This window comes from Carassius auratus, chromosome 17, assembly GCF_003368295.1.
Source record: "Carassius auratus strain Wakin chromosome 17, ASM336829v1, whole genome shotgun sequence".
Lineage (NCBI taxonomy): Eukaryota > Metazoa > Chordata > Actinopteri > Cypriniformes > Cyprinidae > Carassius > Carassius auratus.
The window spans coordinates 6,827,407-6,849,840 of NC_039259.1; the positions used below are offsets into that span (position 1 = coordinate 6,827,407).

At 37.4% G+C, this 22,434-nt stretch overlaps 1 protein-coding gene across 2 annotated transcripts; it reads left to right on the plus strand.

Moving 5' to 3' along the window:
• The first annotated feature begins 1,506 nt into the window (after positions 1-1,506).
• On the plus strand, positions 1,507-22,418 carry LOC113117062 (zinc finger protein 106-like). Of its 2 annotated transcripts, XM_026285456.1 has the most exons (23): positions 1,507-1,619; positions 1,966-2,087; positions 3,921-4,019; positions 4,408-4,469; positions 6,273-6,467; positions 7,567-9,318; positions 9,406-9,802; positions 10,213-10,282; positions 10,378-10,532; positions 10,630-10,690; positions 10,918-11,181; positions 11,269-11,980; positions 13,526-13,569; positions 15,150-15,292; positions 15,397-15,531; positions 16,821-16,937; positions 17,044-17,235; positions 17,404-17,466; positions 17,557-17,676; positions 18,388-18,459; positions 18,566-18,637; positions 18,721-18,867; positions 20,628-22,418. In XM_026285456.1, exons 3-23 carry the CDS (start codon positions 3,966-3,968, stop codon positions 20,682-20,684), a joined length of 4,884 nt encoding a protein of 1,627 aa, XP_026141241.1. In that variant the 5' UTR covers positions 1,507-1,619; positions 1,966-2,087; positions 3,921-3,965; the 3' UTR covers positions 20,685-22,418. The 2 variants fall into 2 exon arrangements, with proteins under 2 accessions (XP_026141241.1, XP_026141240.1); XM_026285455.1 differs by lacking the exon at positions 1,966-2,087.
• The last annotated feature ends 16 nt before the right edge of the window (positions 22,419-22,434 follow it).

Genomic DNA, 22,434 nt, shown 5'->3' on the forward strand with positions numbered 1-22,434 from the left:
GCTTTTCTTTGCTGTCTTCCAATGTCAAGATCCATTTATACAACAAGTCAAAGATGTAAGTGTGCATGGACTATTATTTACTAAATTGTCTGAACGTTAACCTTGAATGCTTTATAGAGAGTCTAATTAAATGTGCATCATGTTTTTGAACAGATACACCATAGCCATATTGTGTGGCGTCTTCATGGCTCTTTTTAAGGCTGCAGACTTTGCCAAACTCAGCATTAAGTGGATGGTCAAAATTCATAAAAGACACTTAAAATAAGCTAAATCCTTTCCAGTTCATCACTACAGCATTTTTAATTATGAACATCAAACACTTTCAGAGCAAAGAGTCTCTTACACTTACATAAGAATTGTGCTGATGTTGTATTGTACATTTTGTTTTAACTGGACGATATATTTTAATTTGATATTGTAAAGGAAGTGCTCCTAGTGAAGAGTGAATGCTGAGGCATGTGTTCTGTAATACAAGGGCAAAGTGTATTCATGTGGTCTGGACACTGAAATGTTAACTATTCACACCTGTTCTCTGATTTTAAGCTAGTTAAAATTATGACTAAGAAGGGATTTCACTGAAACGAAAAAGGCTTTTAATGACAGGGACCTTTGGCTAAGTTGCATTTCCCAACGATCAATAAATAACTACTGCAGGGCATACAGTGACAGAAAATCTCTGAAGATGGGGAGCTTTTCTTACTACTGTTTTCTTTTTTTGCTATCAGTGTGAATTGGATAAGTTTGATCAATATGACACATGTTGTATAAACCTATACCAGTCATACTAAATTATTTAATTTATCTAAAAACCTTCGGAATTTTTTACCATGCTGAAAAAAAAAAAAAAAAAAAAAAATTTACTTGTAGGCCTATTTCAGTTTCTTTTATTGTTAAGCACAATTATGGTGCTTTCTAGTGATGAAATTACTTCTTTTTTATGTAATGTAAATATATCTGTCAGGACGAAACAAATTTTATGTTGTTTAAAATATTGTTTGTGGTATATTTTAGGATATGTTGGGAAATGCATCAGCCCAAATTTTACTGACCCATATGTTTTATTATTATTATATTATTTTTTTAAACCAAGTTACTAGAATTTTCTTCCATGCAGCTGAATCAATAATGTTTTTGAGGGATTAGGAAATTATGGGTTTGACTGTTTTAAATTCACGTTATTTCATAATTATTTTGTGGAACTAATTAATAATTCAACAAGAATATGCATGTATTTTTCAATTGTTTTTAGACTTTAAGTTTAAAATAATGATCAACACCAAGTAATACCAAAGATAACATATTTTTTTCTACTCGAGTTTTACTGTTAGAGGTCGTTATTAAACACTTTATTAAAAACCTCTAAAAGGTATGTTGATTATGAATTACTTCATTGAATATTTCATGAGCACATTTTGTTAATGAGCTTTGTTTTTTAAACAGACCGTTGTTTGATGACTTTTACGCTGAAATGTTGGCGGCCTTTTTGAAACGAATCTGTTGTTTCCTTTTTCACACAAACAAAGCACCTCCATAACGTTACTAAGAAGCGTGGATTATCATTAGAAATGTCGTGTTTATGTGGAAGTTGGAAGAAATGCATTCTCTGCGTGAATTGAGAGGTACACACGAAACCGAGCTTGTCTTTATCCACCTTGTTTTGTCGCTCACTTAGTTAGTTTCCAGCCCATGCAGTGTGTTGGCCTGAACGCTAAACATCTGCACATCAGACACACCGCTGTGTGCACATTTAACCCTTTATTTATTTTTTATTTTTTTTAGTTTAACCACCTGTCAGCTCACAGTAGTACCCTCCATTGATGTTAGCTGTATTATTCTTGCAGATGTACTAACCAATGAACAAATAATGTGTTAGCAACAAGCAGTCTAATGATAGATTTCAGAAACTCAAACCTGGTTGTTAACCTTCAGTCTGTTTTATGTCTCACCCCGTCATTATATCACCAGACTGTTTTTCAGGAGAGGGCAGCAGGTCTCTGTTTCTGTTGAGGACATGCAGACTGACCTGTGGTTGAGGGCTATTTAAAGCATTGCTGTTATCACTGACACTAATGGAGCATCATTCTCAGGTTTGGTCTCTGACAGCATTAAGGTTGTGCCGTTATCAAAGAGTGCAAGTTGAATCTTTTCAATGTGGCGCAGCCTAATGTCATGCCATTTTTTAGAGCAAGAGGTACTTGTTCTTTCAGAGCATACCAGCTCATAGTAATATATATTAAACTGTTAGTGCTACGTGCGATCCTACCATCCTACCCTCCCAATCAAGAGTTTAATGTGCTTAATTCCTAAGTTACTGAAAGCACAACTAAAATATAGTGATATTTTTTGTAATAACAAGATTTGGGCTCCTTGAACCAAGTTTGTTTTCTACATTAGATTTCTTTCCCCCGTAAATGGATGGTCTGAAATAACTCATTATTTACTGAATCTCATGCCATCCCAGATGTATGTGGGTCTCTTTCTTGAGATGAGCACAATTTAATTTCATTAAATAATCCATCTCTGTGAGTGTAATGCAAATGGATGAAACCTTTCTCAAAAGCCACCCAAAGTAAGCACAACTGTAATCCAGTATTCCTTTAATGCAAAAAAGAGTCACAGTGTGTGGCCAAGATGGACAAATAGTGTGTCAGATTGATTTTTTAAAAGTTATTTTTAAACTAACAATGCTATTTTCTTCTATCTCTCTTTCTGTTCACCTTCTGTTTCTAATGTTTTATGTTTGCACTACCTACAACAACAGGAAAAATGTATTTATTCGCCTTGTGTAGACAGCTTTTGAGGGCATTCCCCATGCATTTTTGCATTTCAGTGCACTGCTGTTCCATTGGTTATTATATATAAACTTCCATTAAATTGATGTGTTTGACCACTGCATCTCGCAACACGGCGTTCTAACAAATGTCATATGCAAAATACTGTGTAGAAACAGTTTCTGCAGTGGGTTTTTCCAAACTCAGTTTGTGGGTTGAACATGCTAGGACACGACCCTGCTGTGGTTTTGTGGTTGGCTCGTGTGCTGCACTCCCAGCATGCTGCATTTAGCTTCTTGCCTTGAGTGCTGTCCCTGGTGTGTGTTCTCTGGCATCCTGCAGCGGAGCCAGAGCCACTGACCCATTTTCTCTCCTCATGGAGTTTGTCCAGCCTCATGCATATTGCTGATACACCACAATCTAATGAAAGATTTGGCAAACCCTTACACGAGCCTCTGCAGTATGAAATAAACAAGAAAGATCATCTTTGAACGATATGCTTGGTTTAGTCTGAATGCTGTCACTGGCTACATTTTAACCAGTGGTACATATTCAAGTCAATGAGAGTCTTAAAGGGTTAGTTCAGCCCAAAATAAAAATTAAGCCATAAATTACTCACCCTGAAGTCATCCTAGGTGTATATGGCTTTCTTCTTTCAAACGAATCCAGTCAGAGTTATTTTTAAATAGTGTTTGATCTTTCAAGACGTTTGATGCAACTGATGCAAGCTAGTGTTGGACTCCATCGGTCCATGAGAAGTTTAATAAAAAGCTCATCCATTAAAAAAAAAATATCTCACATGGCTCTAGGGGGGTGAACAAAGGCCTTCTGTAGCGATAGTGTATGAGAACTTATTAACCTTCAGTTTTTGATTCATAGTAAAAAAAAAATTTTTTTTTTACTTATATATCTTTAACATATGATATAATTTATTAATCCAGTATTTTGTATTCTTTAATAAATCCAAATCCAATTTACTTTTTCAAAGCTATTTTTTTTCTTTTGATGCATGTTGACTGTTTTAATGTGTTTGTGTGTATGTGTCGGGATGAAATGAGAAGTCAAGAAAATTATTCTCGGCAAATGATTTGATTTAGACACTTTTAAAATGCTACCTGATGTGATCATTTGATGTGTCTCTTCATGCAGAACCTTGTTTATTTGTGGTGGCCTGAGATACAATAATCATTCAACATGGTTAAAGAACAGAAATGCATTCTTTGTGAAACGGTCTACAGCTCCAAACAGGTAAACCTGGCGATTACATGCAAATCACTGTGCTCTCCCAGCTAAATTAGACGCCTATATTTCTTCAAACATTCAAAACGTCTGCACTCCTTAAACTTTTTTTTAGTAGCAAAGCAGGTGATTTAAGTATGCATTATCTCCCATTTCTGCTAGAATGTGACAATTTGCCTTGAGTCCTTGTGTGACTAACTGTAATGTACTTGTTCATGCTGGCTGGCTGTAATGTACTTGTCTATGCACTTTTGCTGTTCTTTTGAAACTTTTGGTCGCTAAAAACATTTGTCTTGCATATAAGAATAAATTTCTATTTAGAGTTATTTATTGAAATTACTGTAATTTCACAATGCTATATTTTAATGGTAACTTTATTTTTTTTTTTCATTTTTAGGAGATGGAAGAGCACATGAGAAGTATGCTGCACCACCGGGAGCTGGAGAATCTGAAAGGACGGTAAGAGCCCATGTTTCACACCAGTGTTACCAACTATCATGTAATCCACCTTTTTGTCAGCTGACTTCATAAAATATTTATGTTTTATGTTAAATTCTGTAAAATGTTGTATGTTAATATTTCAATAATTTAACAGTACTTTTGCATGTTCATGGTTTTCTGGTATTCTAATGTCAGAAAATGGTCACTTGAAAAGCAGATAAACAAATATTGAATCTTTTTTTATGTGTTTAATTTTGTTTTTCATATATTTTTGATTAATTATTAGCTTTTCATCAACTCACAAACAAAAGTTTTGAAACTTATCTCTGCACTATTTTTTAGATTGTACTGTTTTTAATGTAAATATACAGCAGTTTTATTCAGAGGTGTGTTTAACTGATTTATTTACAAATGTTTCACCTGAATGTATTTTAGAATTTAGTGTAGATTTGAAATGTCTTTTTTTTTTTTTACTTTTTGTTAATTGTATACCTTGTGAAATTCATTCTGAGATCACCATGAAAATAGCTTTGCTGTTGGCATGACACTAAATAGTGAATAAATAGATAAATATACATTTATTATAAAGGCAAAACATTTTTTAGCATAAAAATAGCTTTAAAATCTTTTATTTTAAAATTTAGAAATCCACCCAAGAATTCTGTTTAAATCATTTTTAAAACATCCTTATGAAGGAAACATAAACTTGGAAGTTCATGGAAAATATTTGTGAAAATTCTTTGATGGAAAATGGTTGTGGACAAAGATGAAAAGCATGTGTATTGTAAGGCACGTGCCTTCTTTGGTCAGTGGATGATAAGCCGAGGCAGCTGCCTTAACCCGAGAGTGTATATATATTTATAGGGACATTGGAAACAACTGGCAAGGCCGACAAATGACAACTGCCTCATGTGACAATTATGTACATCTCTGGAATGTGAAAAGTGAGAATGACATTCTCAGATGAGGAGGGAATTGAAATCTAAAGTCCAAACACACATAACCATAATCATGAGAGGTTTTAGCTAAATGGTAATAATGCTGCTTATAAGATCAATGTAGCTTTATGTTTAGATTGAGAAATAACCAGAGCACTTATTTAGAGCAGTAAATAATAATTTGTTTCATCAAATGGAAATAAGCCGGAGAATATTGAAACAAATCATATAACTGTCAATCGCACAAAAACTTTAGAATTTTCAATCAGAAATAACAACAGACTGCTGACTGCAAAATGGCAAGCTGCCATGACACCATTTTTTCGGGGGATAGACCATCTGCCAACAGCAAGAATCTATCAGCTCACGAGTTTGGCATTGAAGACAGCAACTATGGCAGGGAGAGGCTTTCAAATCGGCAACTGTAAGCAGCTCGCGTTACAGCTAGCCAGAGAGTCCCACCCTTGCTGCAGCCCTAAAGAGCAGAGGAAGGTGGAGACAGAGGGTGGGGGGAATATGATCACACACCAAAATCCAACAGCTCTCCCAACCCTCGTCTCAGAGCACAGCGGACTCCATCATGACAGCGTGCTAAGGCTCAGCAGCTGCTGAGAGGGTGGTCGCCCCTCTGAGCTCAAGATCTCCCAGCACCTTCTTTTCTTGCCTGTTCCTTTTAAATCATTTGTGAAGCCCCTGAAGTTGAACCAAAAGATCAGGAAGATTGCGTTTTCTTTTCCCCCAACTAGTTGGATTTTATTTTATGATTGAAGTCAGTTTGCCTCCTGATCTCTTAAAAAGACCTTAACTCATTACACAGCCACTCAGAAGCAGTAGCCATGCCTGAGGGAAGTATTGAGCAGCCTATGTACCCCTCCGTCCCCAGGGACTGTGGACACGAGTGCCGGGTCTGCGGCGTAACGGAGGTGAGCCTCACTGACTATGCCAGTCACATCTCCAGCCAATTACATAAACAACGCGTTGAGGATCAGAAGAATTGGCCCACAAATGAAGACCAAGATGAAGAGTACTTTGACAAGGACACTGTGCAGCTTATCGAGAAACGCAAGGAAATTATCAGGTAAGTCTATGCTTTGTTTTTGTAGTGTTTAAGTCTTTGTCACTGGAGTTTTTTTCTTAGTGTTTTAATCATTTTTTGGTTACCACAACACTTCAACACTTGCAGTTCTATATTAAACTATTCTGCATACAGTTCTGAAACTGGAGTCTGGTGTCATGTGAGGCCAAAAACAGCCATGACTGCAACACTTGCACTCTCACACTCTTGGATGCATACAACACCATGCCTTTCCAGCTCAACCCTTAAACAGTATGGGCACTATGTCTTTAAATAGTCTGACCTCACCAACTATTTTTATGCACTATGCTGTTTAAGTGAAGCGTTAGACATGAATTAATGACAGATATCCATTGCCGTTTTGCCCTAATACATAATACAAGTACCAAATACCTAATACAAGTAATACATTATTTATATTTTAACTTTTTTACTTCAACTTTATTTTTGATGGTGTTTTCCCTTGAACTCACGTAGGATAAAAAAGACTGTTCGTCACTCACCATTTCTATGGTCAGCTGTGAAACATTTTGATATCTCAAGATCTTTGATGTGTGAAGAATACAAAATAAAAGTCATGATCAATGCAAATCAACACAGAAATAACCATAAATGAATAAAAATATCAGTAGTTCCTCATTAATAAAAGTTTGATCCAATAAAATGAGCTTGATATTGAAACAGTGAAAGTTACACAGATTTCTTTCATGGAAGCAGCATGTGTGGTTTAATCATGGGGACAATAAACAAACTTTGAGTCTGCAATTTGGTTTCTTCTGAGCAGAGTAAATGAAGGTTCTGAATGTGGGGAATTTCTGAGTTTTGGTGGGGAATGCCACAAACAATAGAATTTTCACAAACAGTGGGGCATCAGCAGCTGTGATCCTGTTACATGCCAAACTGTATCCCATCCCCGGAAGACAGGGAAGGCAGTATTCTTAGCGGGTTTTAATGATCTTATTTCCAAATGTAAAGAAACATGCTTTTGTGTTTCTTCCCCATGTTTGAATTTACATGCATTATTGTTTAACATATCCATAATGCTGTTCACCTGTCTTGCTTGTTGAGTTGTAAGTCACCATTCTATGCCGAACTCTATTAGGAATGAAGAGGCTTCTGCAAAGCAGGCTAAAGATGAGCAGGAGCAACGCAGGAGGTGGCAGGAACTTCAGACTCAGTGGCCTGGGCCAAGGCCTTTGATGTACCAACAGTGTGGCCCTTGGGACCGGCCCTATCCCAACTTTACCCAGACTCCCAAAAGGGACAGAGGTTCCAATTGGCAGAATTTGAGATTTTCATCCCCTGAACGTGACAAAAGGTTCAGCCGAGATGTTAGGTGTGCCACATGGCATGCTGAAGGACCACCTGACTTGCAGAAATGGGAATCTGTTGGACGTCAGGGAGGGAGTTTGCACAACCAAGGAAACTTCTGGGTTGGTAGACAAGGTGGATATGGAGTCTGCCCTCCACAGCTGAGAAAGCAATTTACCTGGAGCAACAATCAGTTTAATGCTCCTTGGAAGAGACAATATATGTCACCACCTAGGTTCTTTAAACCATCTGCCAAAGAGCCTCAGAAGACACCAAGCAGCTCTGAGAATCAGACACGGGGTGAACAGAGTCTAGAAGAATCTGGTGGAGAGCATGATCCTAACAAAGGTAAGGGTCAAAAGTCAGAGAAGGCTCACAGATGGGCACCATATCCACCAGCCAAACTTGGGGATCCTTCATCTCAGACTGACCCTCAGCCAATGTTAGATAAGTCAGATGTGGGATCTCCTCAAACCTTTAAGGCACAAAGTTTCAAAGAGGGCATGGAGAGAATATCCCTGGCAGACCAAACAAATTGGCAGAATAAACCCACAGAACCTAAAGCGAGTGATTGCAGGGAGCAGAAGAGTTCCTTCAAGATCATTGGCGATACTAGCATGGATTGTTTTATCTACCCCTCCACCTCCACAACTAGGAAAACAGAGAAGCCCAGGATGCTTGCTGAAGATAGTTCAAAAATGTATCTCAGACAAACAGGAAGTCAAGGCTCCATAGGTTTTAAGCATTCCCATTTAAACTCTGAATTCCCACAACATGCCACTTCCAATGCAGAGCAAGATAGTCTGCTGTCAGAGATGCTGCGAAAAGCTAAAGAGACATTGCTTAATAGAAATAACCCCAATGATGTATCTGCTACAGAGAGCTGCCTCAAAGCATCAAAGACTGTGATGAAAGAGCAAGTAGAGAGTTCAGAATTAATCAAGAATCAAAAATTACAAGAGAGTAAGAAGAAACTGAACAAGAACAAAGGTCAGGAAAGGTTGGGTTTTGTGAGACATTTTAGCAATGACAAAGAGCAGTTAACCAGTACTGAGACCTCAGTACAGTTTGGCAAAGTGCGCAAAGACTGTAGGCAGTCTCTGCAGTCCTTACAAGTAAGTACCTCCACTATAGACCACAAAGATGAGGAGGAGTGTGGTGAAATGGAAGAAAATCCTCACTTACCAGTACAAGATCAAGTCATGGACACACTGGATGAAGGTTTGTGCTCGGCTGGTGAGGGGTCCCAACAAACTGCAAGTGGCTCTGTGCCCTCTCTAAGTAAGCTTGCATTACCTGCATGTCTCCAAAGGGATCTGAACCGTCATATGGGCCCCAAAGCAGCATCCCATGAACCCAACTTGAATATTGCCAGGCGTATTAGAAATGTGAGTGGCACACGAAAAAATGAGACTGAAAAGGATGCAGGACTTAAACCCACCTTGCGACAGCTGATTAGCTCTTCTGGCTCAAGGCGAAATGTGAACTGGGACCAGGTGTACCAGGAAGTCAACCGGAAGAAGCAGGGCAAGGGCTTACCAAGGTACTGCATGAGGATTTCTTCATTTTCTGTTTACTTGCATAAAATTGTTACTTCCTTCATACCTTAATTTTTTCTGAATCTTTTCAGATTTGGTATAGAAATGGTGCCCTGTGAACCAGAGGGCCCGAACCAAATGGATGAAGATGAAGTACCTCTTTCCGAGGGCTTTCATTGGGACTCTCTGTTTGAATTAAGTCAAGTGCCTTCCCACAAGCAAAGCTTGTCTGAAAGCAGTGTGGTCAAAGAAAGCCATTCTGGGACCAGCTCCATCCCCAAAGCTGTAGAACCAGTGAGGGACTCTTCTGAATATGGCCCCTCACAGCCACTGAGGAGAGAGGAGCTGCAGTCCACAGGGCTTCTGGAGAATCAAGGTTTGAAAGGGCCAACTAAGGGCCCTGAGGAAGTTGAAGAAGATGCTGGTTGTATATCTGAGACTGAACTGATTGACACGCAAGGAGCTGGGAAGAAACGCAGAGCTCCTGGGGTTAGCTTCATACTTTCTACTATGGTTTATGTATAGACACAGTTGCTTAAATTCTAATATAGTTAGCAACCTGCTACATTACACAGCTACCTTCAAAAGCAGCATCCATTGTAATTTTTGCGGTGCACAGCCCTGTTCCTTGAGATCTAACTTCCGGCAAAGTTCAGCTCCAAACCTGATCACATGCAACTGAACCAACTAATTAAGATTTTCTGCAACATTCGAGATTGGTGTGAGACAGGTGTGTTAGAGACAGGTGTGTTTGATCAGGATTGGAACTGAACACTTGCAGGTAGGTTGATCTCCAGCAATAGAATTGGGCACCTCTGTTCTATATAAACATTAATGCAAGAAGACCGTAAATGAAATGTAATTCTTGCCATTACCTAATTGTTGGATCTATCCACTAGGATGTTGTGTCTCCAGGGATTCCTTATGAAGATAGGAAAAACAAGAGGCAAAAAATTAAGGCTAAAAAAGGTAACAAAATTATTTTATGCTATTTTTTTGTAAACCAAAACAATGCAGTGTCCTAATTTGGGTGTTTTAATGTTTCTATGTATTGTGTTTTGCAGAACGCTCGCAAGTGGATCAGTTGCTGGCTGTGTCTCTACGTGAGGAGGAGCTTAACGTCTCTCTTCAGGCTGTAGACAACAGTCTTATTCAGGCACGTGCTGCCCTGCAAGCTGCCTATTTAGAAGTACAGCGCTTGCTTATGGTCAAACAACAGGTGAGACGGTAGTGCTAACAGAAATATATTTAATTGTTTTCAGCTCTCACTGGGCTGCCACTTGAATTTACAGTTTCTTTTATTAACAATTTTACAGGCGACGAATGAGGTGAACTCTTTGAGAACCAAGCGTATTGAAATTCTTCAAGGAATGCAAGGTAAAAAAATCAGAAAGCAGGAGTCATGTAATCATATTTATTAACTATATAAATCTAAGGTAAATGAAATGGAAAGTCAGATTAGTAACACATATCCTTTCATACTGTACAAATTACCTGTAATGATAGTTTATGGACAGTTTGTAGTATGCATCAGATATGACAGTTATAAAATCTTATTTGTTACTGATAATAAAATAAACATTGACATCAAAATAATTTTTCAGGTGAATTTGAATCAAAAGAAAGAGAGAGGAACAGTGAGAGTATCTTAACGTCTTCATCAGCCCATGTTTCTCAGATCACCAATCCTGTTCCCTCAACAACAGCTGCTCACTCATCCTCTTCAACCTCATTACTGCCTGTTACCATCAAACAGGAGCCCATCACTCAATCTAACCCCATTTCTCAGCCAGATTTAGTCAAAATCCCCCTCCCATCACCTCAAAGTACCACACTTGTCCAAACTGTGTTTGCTGCTTGTCAAACAGGTAGGTTCTTATCACTAAATTGCAGCTTAGATGTTGCTATTTCTAACTGTACTGAATTGTATAATGTTTTCTTTTTGTCTTAAACAGATGCTAGGTTCAACACTAAGATAAAGGCTTCACAAGGTGACACAAGCATGGCTTTGGCAGCAGCTTCCTCAGTTCACAGATTACAGCAGTCACCCGTCAAAGAAATTCATCGAAATTCGAGCTCTCAAGAGGCGTTAGCCAACCCATCTTCCTCATTAATGTCTGTAACCTTCTCTCCTAAGCCACTGTCTCCCTCTAACCACCTAGAAACTAATCCAGTGAAACGTGTACGAAAGCTAAAGAAGAGAAAGTGTCTAAATAAAGCAAAGTTGAATGAGCAGCCTGAAATCAGTGAATCTGAGCTTGACGCAGAGCAGTCTGCTCCTCGACCTACCCGCAAGTGCCGACCTCATCGGCGATCCAGCAACATAAATGCCTCACCTTCCACACCAGAAGAGAAAGATGAAAATGAAGAGATGGTGGTGACCGACGCTTCAAAAGCACAACAACAGGGAGCCAAGCTAGCAACACCGCCAGTGAATGGAGATCACTCCGAATCGTCTGAACTGGAGATGGTGGAGCTTCCCCCACCTGATATTGACATTGTCAATCTAGATTCTTCAGATGAGGAGATGCCTGAAAAGAAGGCCAAGGGGTCATCCACTGCGGACACAACAGACCATGCTGTCACAGACCCTCAAAACTTTGCCTGCAATGAAGTCACCTCAACTAGTGAAATTGATACTAGCAGTATAGTCAAGACTTCCGAAAGGTAAATCTTGTGGTTTAAACTAGGATTTTCTAAATAATTCTTCTTAATATCTTATAGAAGGGGTGTCCATTCCTGAGCCTGGAGGGCTTGCATAGTTTAACTCCAACCTGACAGAGCACACTTCCCTTGTGATTCTCATAATCCTAAAGACCTTGATTAGGACCGGATCCAAACTCCGGTATAGTGTATAGTGGAAAGCGCTGTATAGTGGCCCTCCAGGAGCAGGAATGGTCACCCCTCTCTTACAGCAATGATGGTAATCTTGTGAAGTAAAAAGGAATCTTTTGAAAATGGACTTCTATATGAGTGCTACAAATCTGAACCAAACTGAGTTTATTCTACACCTGCAGTGTAGTTTTGGGCAATATGCTCCATAAGGCGCTTTTCCACTGCATGGTACGGCACAGTACAGTTCGGTACGGTTCACTTTTTGGGGGTTTTCCACTAGGTACAGTACCTGATACTTTTTTAGTACCACATCGGTTGAGGTTCCAAGTGAACCGTACCATTACCAAAACGTAATGTGTAAACTCTGCTGATCACGGATTGGCAAGAGAGAATCGTCACTACCTGCGTCACCGAACGTGCGACACAAACACAAAAGAACCACTAGATGTAAATCCGCACAGCCAGCAAAGGAGCGAACGCAAGTGTTTTGAACGAGCGCACCTCTAAAGTGGTACTACACTGCAGTGAAAATGCTGATCAAGCTGAGCCGTACCATACCGTACTAAGCCATACCGAGCCGAATCCACGCAGTGGAAAAGCGCCAATAGTCATATCATCCTATCTTTAGCCTGTGATCTCGCCAATACACAATATTATCATGCTAATTTACTAAATTATTTACTTGCTTCAAACAGTGAACCAACTCCAGGGTATGGCATCTATTTACTACACATTATATCTTTTTAGTCAAGTAGCAAATGGATGTTCTAAAATATTTTGAATATTTGTATTTAACATGATAATGAATTTATAGAAACGTTGTAACATTACTCATTTTAATGCTTACATTTACATTCAGCTACATTAAATGAGCAAAGAATATTAGCATTATCAAAAAACATTGTCACTGACTTCAGTCTAGCGTCAGTTTATGCACTTAATGATACAGTGTATGATAAATGAATCTCTTATACTTACATTGCACATACATGTGTAAAACAGTGTGATTAGAAAGTGAACTGGATCACAGTGAAAAATGCTAATAAAACAAGCTGTAGTTAGGACCAGAGTGTGAGAACAGCTTAATAGTTTGTCAGAAAAGCAATATGGGATTTCCAAAAAGTGTTTTTAATCTCTAAGATTAGTAACCATTCTGAAAGATACTGTTTAACAAGCATTTGGCTTTTGGGCTTTGAAGATGGTAGAAAACACAGCAGATTGTGGTGGGCGAGAGTGCACATACATAACAGATACAGCTTGTTTAATGTCATGTTCACTTACAGATGGTCTTGGCCTTTTGGCACCTTGACACTTTCTGTTTATTGTCACCTAAGGTTTCTGTTGCAGGATTGAATTTTCTCTTTTTTATTGTTACAGTGAAATAAAATCAGCCTCAGTGTTGGAGTCCAAGGTTCCTTCAGGTATGTGTTATGTTCAAAAACATATTTGGAAGCTGTAGCAAATGTACCATTAATACCACTTCTGCATCAGCAAAAGGTTTTGCCTTAAAGGGGTCATATGACATTGCTAAAATGAACATTATTTGGTGTTTTTGATGTTATGCAATGTGTTTTTGTGGTTTAAGGTAAAAAAAACAAAAGAAAACATTATTTTCCACATAATGTACATTATTGTTTCTCCTCTGTGCCCCACCTTCCCGAAACGTGTTGATTTTTACAAAGCTCATCGTTCTGAAAAGCGAGCTGTACGTGTTGATTTTTACAAAGCTCATCGTTCTGAAAAGCGAGCTGTACGTGTTGATTTTTACAAAGCTCATCGTTCTGAAAAGCGAGCTGTATGCTGATTGGCCAGCTATCCAGTGCGTTGTGATTGGCTGAATACTTTAACCGTTGAGACAAAACCACTAAAACCAATTACAAACAAGACATTTGTTGCATCCAGTGTGGACATAATTACTGATTATAATGACTTATACCGCCTTTTACGCGTTGCATATCGTATTTGGGTTTAACCCTTCTGGAACAGTGTTGGAAAAACAGCTTATCCACGGATTTTTAGTTCTAAACAAAGTAGTTTCGCTTTCATAACAAAACACACAGCAGCGGCAGCAACAGCAAGGATCAACGTTACACCTTCTTTCTTTGTGTGAACATTTGGGCTGCATTATGCAAATCTTCCCACACAGTGATGTGGACGTGGGCGTGTTTAAATTAGCCGTTTTAGGAGGGCATAAAGAATATCTAATTTGGATTGAGATTTTAGTCTTTGCAACTTTACAGATCTTCTTCATGCACCAATAGCTTGTAATACTTCAAAGAGAAAGGAACAATTTAAATCGCATAATATGACCCCTTTAAACTTAAGACATGTCATGTGCGAATCCCTTATCTTTCATTCATTTTATTGTTTTATTTTCTTACTTCTGGTAGCAGTGAGTACATTTATATTCGTCTAGTTTTGTGTTCAGTGCAGTCGTTGTAGAACGACCAAATTAGAATACACACGATCAGTATACAGAAATAGTTCAAGTCCCCAAATTACTTTTTAAGGGCAAGGTATTCTTAGTGCCTGTTCGTTTTATAGTTAACCTGTGCCTCTGAGAGTTACTGCCCAGATGACAACCTTGAGAAATCTGCCAACCCATGTACAAAATGAGAGCTGTGCCAGTGCTGTTTTTTTTTGGGAACTCCATTATATAACTAAAATTAATCACATTAACTCACTTTCCCAAAGGAGAGGTTAAAAAGGCTAAAATTTTGACTATGATCAGTTTTGATGATCAGTCCTAATTTCACATTATGGTGGCAACTTCAATCCAAAGTATATTTCAATTATGACACATCAAGTATGTTTAGCGAATGTCTTCATCTGAACACGTAAGCCTTTAAAAGTACACTTTTTTAGAAAGGGCATGACATTTTTAACAAAGCAGACTTCACCCACAAGTTGGTAATGTAATTATGTTTGTTGCGTAACAACACACACATTATCTAGACGCACATCTCTTTCAGAGTGTTAATGTTGGTGTGTGTTTTATCAGATATATCAGATCCTGGGGAGGAGGAGGGGCCTACAGAAGGGGCGTTTGAAGGCCATCAAGAGGCTGTGAATGGAATGCAGATCCATAACGGACTGCTGTACACTTGCTCAGGGGACCGCACTATACGCGCTTTCAACCTGATCGTAAGACTTTGTAGAAATTGTCTGAAACATGTAGTTTAGGAAAAGCATTTCAACACGAATATCATGATCGATGAATGTAGCTCACAGTCTCCTCGTTGGTACAGAGCCGGAAGTGTGTGGCGGTGTTTGAAGGTCACAGCAGTAAAGTGAATTGTCTGTTGGTGTCATGTGGAGGAGGCCTGCAACAACGCCTGTACTCGGGATCAAGTGACCAGACCATCCGCTGTTACAGCCTCAAGGTACATCATTTATTCAGATTGATGTTGTTTGAAACTTTTTTTCTTTAATAGAACATGAAAGTTTTCAGATGCACTTTAGTAGAGAGTTATTCACATGGTCAGATAGTTCATACAACTTTTTATATCAGGGGCGGACAATGCAAGGCTGTGTAATTCTAAACTTTAAAATATACATTTATATTTATTTTAATTACACATTTAAATTAAACTGAAGGAAATTATACATTTAACATGCTTTAACAAGGATTATTTAAAACAAACGTGAAGTGTGCTTGTGTGGAAAGGAAATGGTCCTTTTTGGGTCCTTTACAAAAACAAGTGAGCGCCATTTATAAAAATTGAAATAGGCCCTATGTAATAGGCACTGTTGCTTATTATTAAATTAAAGCTTCAGATGCATGATATTTGTAGGGCCCATGACATCCATTTTATTTTTCCCAAAGTAGCCTAAGTTGTATTTTTTCCTAAATATTTTTTTCCATTTTTATTTTTCTGGATCCATTTATTATTTATTTTTTTTTCTGGAAGATTATATTAAATCTAATCAAAAAAACATGTCTAATTAATTAAAAACATGAAACTTGTTTCATTTGACAGCAATTTAGGCCTATTCAAAGTTTAACAAAAATTACATTCTTAGGTCCCAAATTCTGTGCTTTCCATTTTAATAACTTTTAAATAATTGAATTCATAAAAACAACATAATTTATTAAGCTATATAAAATAATAGGGCCCTATGAAATTTTAATTTTATTTACTTATTTTTTAGAAATTCTGTGTGTATTATTATTTTTCTGTTGAAGGCCAAACATTAATCTATCTTTCATTATAATGAATATTAAACAAACCCTTTAATCTTTGTACATTTAAAGTGCTACACAACAGAAGTTTACTGTGTAATAATGTCACGGAATTCGTCAAACATTAAATTATTAAATCAAATGCAATACAGTACACTTTAATCAAAACGCTATAGGACTAGTGTATGTGAATATATTAAATGACAAAAAATATTATTTAGCTACTACAGACATCAGACGTTTTTGTTTTATAAAGCTATGAGAAGTTTTAGTTAACAACGGTAACTTTGTTTGACTTCCTGCCTTACATCATCTCTTTTTTTTCGTGGAAGAAAGGACTTAACATGAGTTTTAATTATAATGGCACCGATGAAAGATTGACAGGAATTACGAGTCCTTCCGTTTTGAGCGTTTTCTTAATAATCTTGGTATTTCATGGCTTTCTATAGCACTGAGAATATTTCCAGGATTTCTGTTGTTTTTTCTCAGACGACAGAGTGTGTGGAGCAGCTGGCTCTCCCAGACCGAGTGCTTTGTCTTCATAATCGTTGGAAAATTCTCTATGCCGGTCTTGCCAATGGCTCTGTGATCACCTTCAGTCTTAGGGTATTAAGTCTTTAATCAATCAGAATTCAGGGTTTGGGCTAATATAATCTATATTTAGCGAAGATAAGCTTATGTAGTCCTCTGTTCCCTGATTGTGTGTTTGCAGAACAATAAGCAGCTGGATGTGTTCGAGTGCCACGGCCCGAGGGCTGTCAGTTGTCTGGCGACGGCTCAGGAAGGGGCTCGCCGAATCCTGCTGGTCGGCTCTTATGACGCCACCATCAGCGTTAGAGATGCTAAGAGTGGCCTGCTCCTGCGAACGCTGGAGGGCCACAGCAAAACTGTGCTCTGCATGAAGGTTTGTGTCTAATCCCATTTTTCCAAATGATTATGCTTAATGCAGTTACTCGAAACATGCTTTTGCATCGTGTTTGAAGCTTGCCAGCCCCCGTCCTCATTCAGTTTCATCATATTAAAAAGAGATATCCTGTGAAAATACTAGGTTTTATTTGTTTCTTCTCTTCAGGTGGTGAATGATTTGGTGTTCAGTGGCTCGAGTGATCAGTCTGTACATGCTCATAATATTCATGTGAGTACATAATGCAGTGCTTCTCTCTGAGATGTGAGAATGAGGTTTCTTGTTTGTATCTTATTCGGTTCTTTGTGTCTTGGTGTCCAGACAGGAGAACTGGTGAGGATCTATAAGGGTCATAGTCATGCTGTCACTGTGGTGGCTATACTGGGAAAGGTGATGGTCACCGCGTGCCTGGACAAACTGGTCCGTGTGTACGAGCTACAGGTAGAAATTACACATTTGCATTTCATATACTCATTTTACAAAAATGTAAAGCTTGTCAAGAAACATTACGTTATTATTTGTGTTATTTTAAGTGATTAGCACATTATTTTTACAGAATTACTGTAAATCGGTACTGTTCAGTGTTTTTTTTTAAGGAAGATTAAAACTATTTAAAATGGTTTTCATTAATTAAATGCCAAAACCTTAAACTTGAAAAACATATTTGCAGATCATTTCCAAGGCATCAATTCTAATTTTTATTTAAATTAAATATTCAAACCGAAATAAAAATAAAGCTTTAAAAATAATTGACCTGGTATTCTCATTTAAAAATAATGATTATAAAAATGACATGAAATAACTACATTTAAAATGCTAAAATCAAAGGTAAAAAATATAATATTCCATAAATAATACAATAAAATTATTTTTATTAAAATCATGAAATATCACTATGCTGTATGAATGCTGTAAAGTAAAAAAAAATGGTAATATGAATGTGAACAAGTTTTTTTTTTTTTTAAACGGTGTTAATGAAAACTTGTGAGATCAAATATTTAATTGTAGGGAAATTAGTCACAATGTAAAAAATATCAGTGGTCCATTTTCTTGGATTCATGAATTCATTCACTCGTGAGTGGGATTAAAACGCTATGGTTGTAAGTTGTAACCTATTTTTTGTGATATTGACCATATCTCTGCTGTTTTCAGTCTCATGACAGACTTCAAGTATATGGAGGACATTCAGACATGGTGATGTGTATGGTCATCCACAAGAGCATGGTGAGCGCGTCTTGTTAACACCCTGTTGGGATCCAAAACCAGATCTCATAAATTATTGAAGTAAATGCTTTTAGAAATGAAGCTGGCGGTGGTTTGTCTGTTGCAGATCTACACAGGCTGCTATGATGGGAGCGTGAGAGCTGTCCGATTGAACCTGATTCAGAACTACCGCTGCTGGGTAAGAAACTGAGCTCATGACAGACTCATTGAGACTGAACGAGATTCCCGATGCGTGTTCATGTGTTTCCTGCCTCCTCACAGTGGCACGGATGTACGCTGATCTTCGGCGTGATGGAGCACCTGCAGCAGCACCTGCTGAACGATCACACCTCCCCAGCACAGCAAATATTCAAGTGCCGCTGGAGGAACTGTGACACCTACTTCACCACCCGAAACGGCTCCAAACAGGTACGGCAGACCACAAAGATGTACTGCAGAATTTGTGTATTTTGCTGCATGTACCACAAATGAAGGCTTTCTGTGTTTGATACTTAAAGCTACCATCAAACATGCATTTGTCATAAGTTATTCAAGCTGCTGCATCAGAAACTAGACTAGGGATGTTCATTTCGGTTATTTTTCCCAACCGACGCTCATTAACCGATTATTAATCGTTAACCGACACGATTATTTTAAATTATAGTTGAATTAAAATAGAAAGGATAAGTTTCTGTGACCCCTTAAAAATACTAACATTGGTTTCCCGGGGATTCATTGTATATGAGAAATATATTTTTACTTGAATAATAAATTATAAAAATGAAAGAAAAACACTGTTTCGGTTTATTTTTGTGCTGCGCGAAAGGAAACAGACGGCAGAAAGTGGCATCCTATTTTGATTTAGGCTTATTTTACGCAAAAAGATTTGTTTTTATTATGAATGTACATAAAGGCAAACTGTTTACAATTCCGATTATCTTTGACTAAAAGGCGAAGTTGCTTCCAGTGTTAGAAGGAAAAAACTCAAGTGATTGCTGGCGCCGCATGCACACACACAGTTTAGCTTTGCTACATTGACAATGCAGCCCGTTCATTATCATAATAAAATACAGTCAGTCAGACATATGGAGGAAAAAAACCCTGCTCAGCTTAAATATGTAATCAGATCTGTGCCGGTAAGTGTTGTCACCGTACCGCCGTGATGTAATGCAAAAATTTAGTTTTACGTGGATATTGGAACGCGAGTGAAGTAGGCCCAAGCTATAACAAATATTCAAATACATTGCGAATGTGGAAACATTTGATTTTGTGTCAAATGAGAGACCCTACGTTGGTTTCAGTTTTGTTTTAGCCTAAATAAATTTGTTCTGGCTTGTTGTTTATGTTGCTATAACTTCTTATAGGCTATTTTTTATTCTTGTTATTTTTTAAATGGGCTATTGTTAATTGAAAGGATTTGTTGTGGAGTGAGGGGAACAAAAAATGGCAAAGCTATGTTTACAGTTTTTATTATAATGTTTGTAAACTTTTCTCATCAGCATTAGGCCTATTTCTGAATGAAATAATGACATGCGACTTATTAATAGGCTGCGCACAGTGTTTTTTTATTAGCCTATTTTAACAATGCAGCAAACCTTTTTTAAATATTTTGATAAATTACTGAAAATAAATAAATTACTTTTTAAACCATTTAAATGATTGTATTAATCTGTAAAAAGAATTAACGGTTGGTTAACGGTTAACCGGTTAAAATGAACATCCCTAAACTAGACTATTTACTTTCATGAGGGTTAGCCACCTTTTCTGCCCAATTCTCATTAGTTCAGTGCAACAAAAATTATTATTTTATCATGTTTTTATGTTTTCACAATTTAAAAACATGCATGTTTTAACTCTAAGTTTCTGTTTATCAAAGAATTAAAAAATATTGTAGAATTGTTTTTTTAGCAGAAAAAAGCCATCACAGGAATAAATAGTATTTTAAGAAATATATTAAACTGTTTAATTGTTTTCATTTTTAATAACCTTTCACTATATTATTGTTTTATTGTATTTTTCATCAAATAAATGTGGTAAGCATTAGAGAATTAAAACATAAAAAAATCTTATTGACCCCAAACCTTTGAATGGGTCTGTGTATAGTTACTTATAGATAAAACTTTAGATTTTTTGTATAAATGATAAAATAACGTTTTTTTTTTACATTGATGTGACTCTTGTCTTTGTAGGCAGTGCATTGTCACATGCAGAAACATGCTGAGGACGACAGTAAAATGGAGCCATGAGGGGCCAAGGCAATTTGACAGACATTGTCTCCTCTTTTCCCATATTGGGAATGTCTCGTTCAGCCCTCGCCAGAGGAGCCCTGTTCATGGGCATATTTTTAAATGATCCATCAGATACCAACATACTGCCACTTAGATGAAACCGATGCCACAGTTTAAACAATGGTGGTTGATTTTATGCTCTGAGAAATTGGTTTAAAGTTAAAAAAAGACTATTATTGTAATTTCAAACAAAAACAAAAGCATTTCTCTATAAGTGGATTAGATTTGTTGGTATTTTGACGAGAGGAAGTTTTTTTTACATGTGCGTCCTCTCTTTCACTTCTATCTGAAGTGTGGAATATGCTCAATTCTTTTATACTGACGTGGCATTGCTCTGATACTCTCCTGGAAGGGATTGATTTCTGTATCAGACTCTTTTCCAAGTCTCTCATCTGATCATACACTGTATCGTATCGTCAGCTCTGAGATTTACTGACCAAATAAAGACAGAAACTGTGCGAAACATTTGGGTACCGGTGCAGCAAAAGAGGTGCTGCAGCTCCCTCAGCAAACACGTGTAGCTCACCGTTGTGTGTGCCGTATGACTTTACCGATCTTCTGATGTGGAGTGAATTCAGAAAGCATGAGACTTGTCGTGTCGAGCAACCAGGTTTTAGTGTTGTAACGTTGCAGGCTTTTGTGCAGGACAAGGTCAAACAATTTTCCAATGACATGGTATTAAATACCAGTCAACGCAATCTGTTATTATGGGACATTTACATTTCAGTATGGTTTACGAATACAAAAATCTGTTTTAGACCAGTTGTGTCTGGTGATTTTATTTGGTTTTCTTTTTTAAATCTATTTTCTAGTCATTTTTTTGTTTTTGTTTCTCTATGGTTGCTCACCAAAGGTGAAGTTGAAGGATTCAGGTTTGCCGTGACTCTTACGTCTGCAGTTGAAATGTTTGCTGTGCTGTTGACAGAGACTATAAAGTGGCAGTTGGTTGAGAACAAATGGGAATGTGTTTTATGGGATAGTGTGAACGAGAAGACAAGATAATCTTATTTTCCTTTTTTTTTTTTTTATATATAGTGAAGAAGTTTGGTTTTTTTTTTTCTTTACCTTTACATTATTTTGTGGCATTTGTGACAATGTGATTTGTAGTTTTATGCAAGTCCAGGAGGGTCCTCACACAGGAAAGTGCCTTTATTTTGCTGCGTGAGAATGAAAGTTGTTGGGGTGATAAACATGGGACGTGTGTTTGTGCAGTTGCGAGTGTATTACTTCACTTCCTACAATCCTCAGTCCTGTTATGCACACACAAACCAAAACCTAGTGTAACCGTTAACTACAAACATCTTAATAAACTAACTTTGTAGGTTTCTGATGTAAGTTTTTATACACAGTAACAGAACTCTCATGTTAAAAAAAAGAGAATATTTTACTACCCCTAAAGAGTTGTAATTGTGACTATAGATGGTCACTTTTGTCCGGTTTTTAGTTCTATCATAATGGATAAATTCAAGGTTTGTTTGGTTTTGGGTTTTTTTTTTTTTTTCACTAAGGCATAACCTTTGAATGCATCTTTTGCTATAGTCGTGTGTTGCTGAGGAGAGATTTGCAGCCAACCTCTTACCTGGTATTCCCAAGTTTCTCACACTTATTCATTTCAAACACTGTTGAAATCTTTATAGACATTTTGTACACAAGTGCTATTGAAACAAAAAGAAATAAAAAATATATACTGTGCCACTGTGTGCCTTTC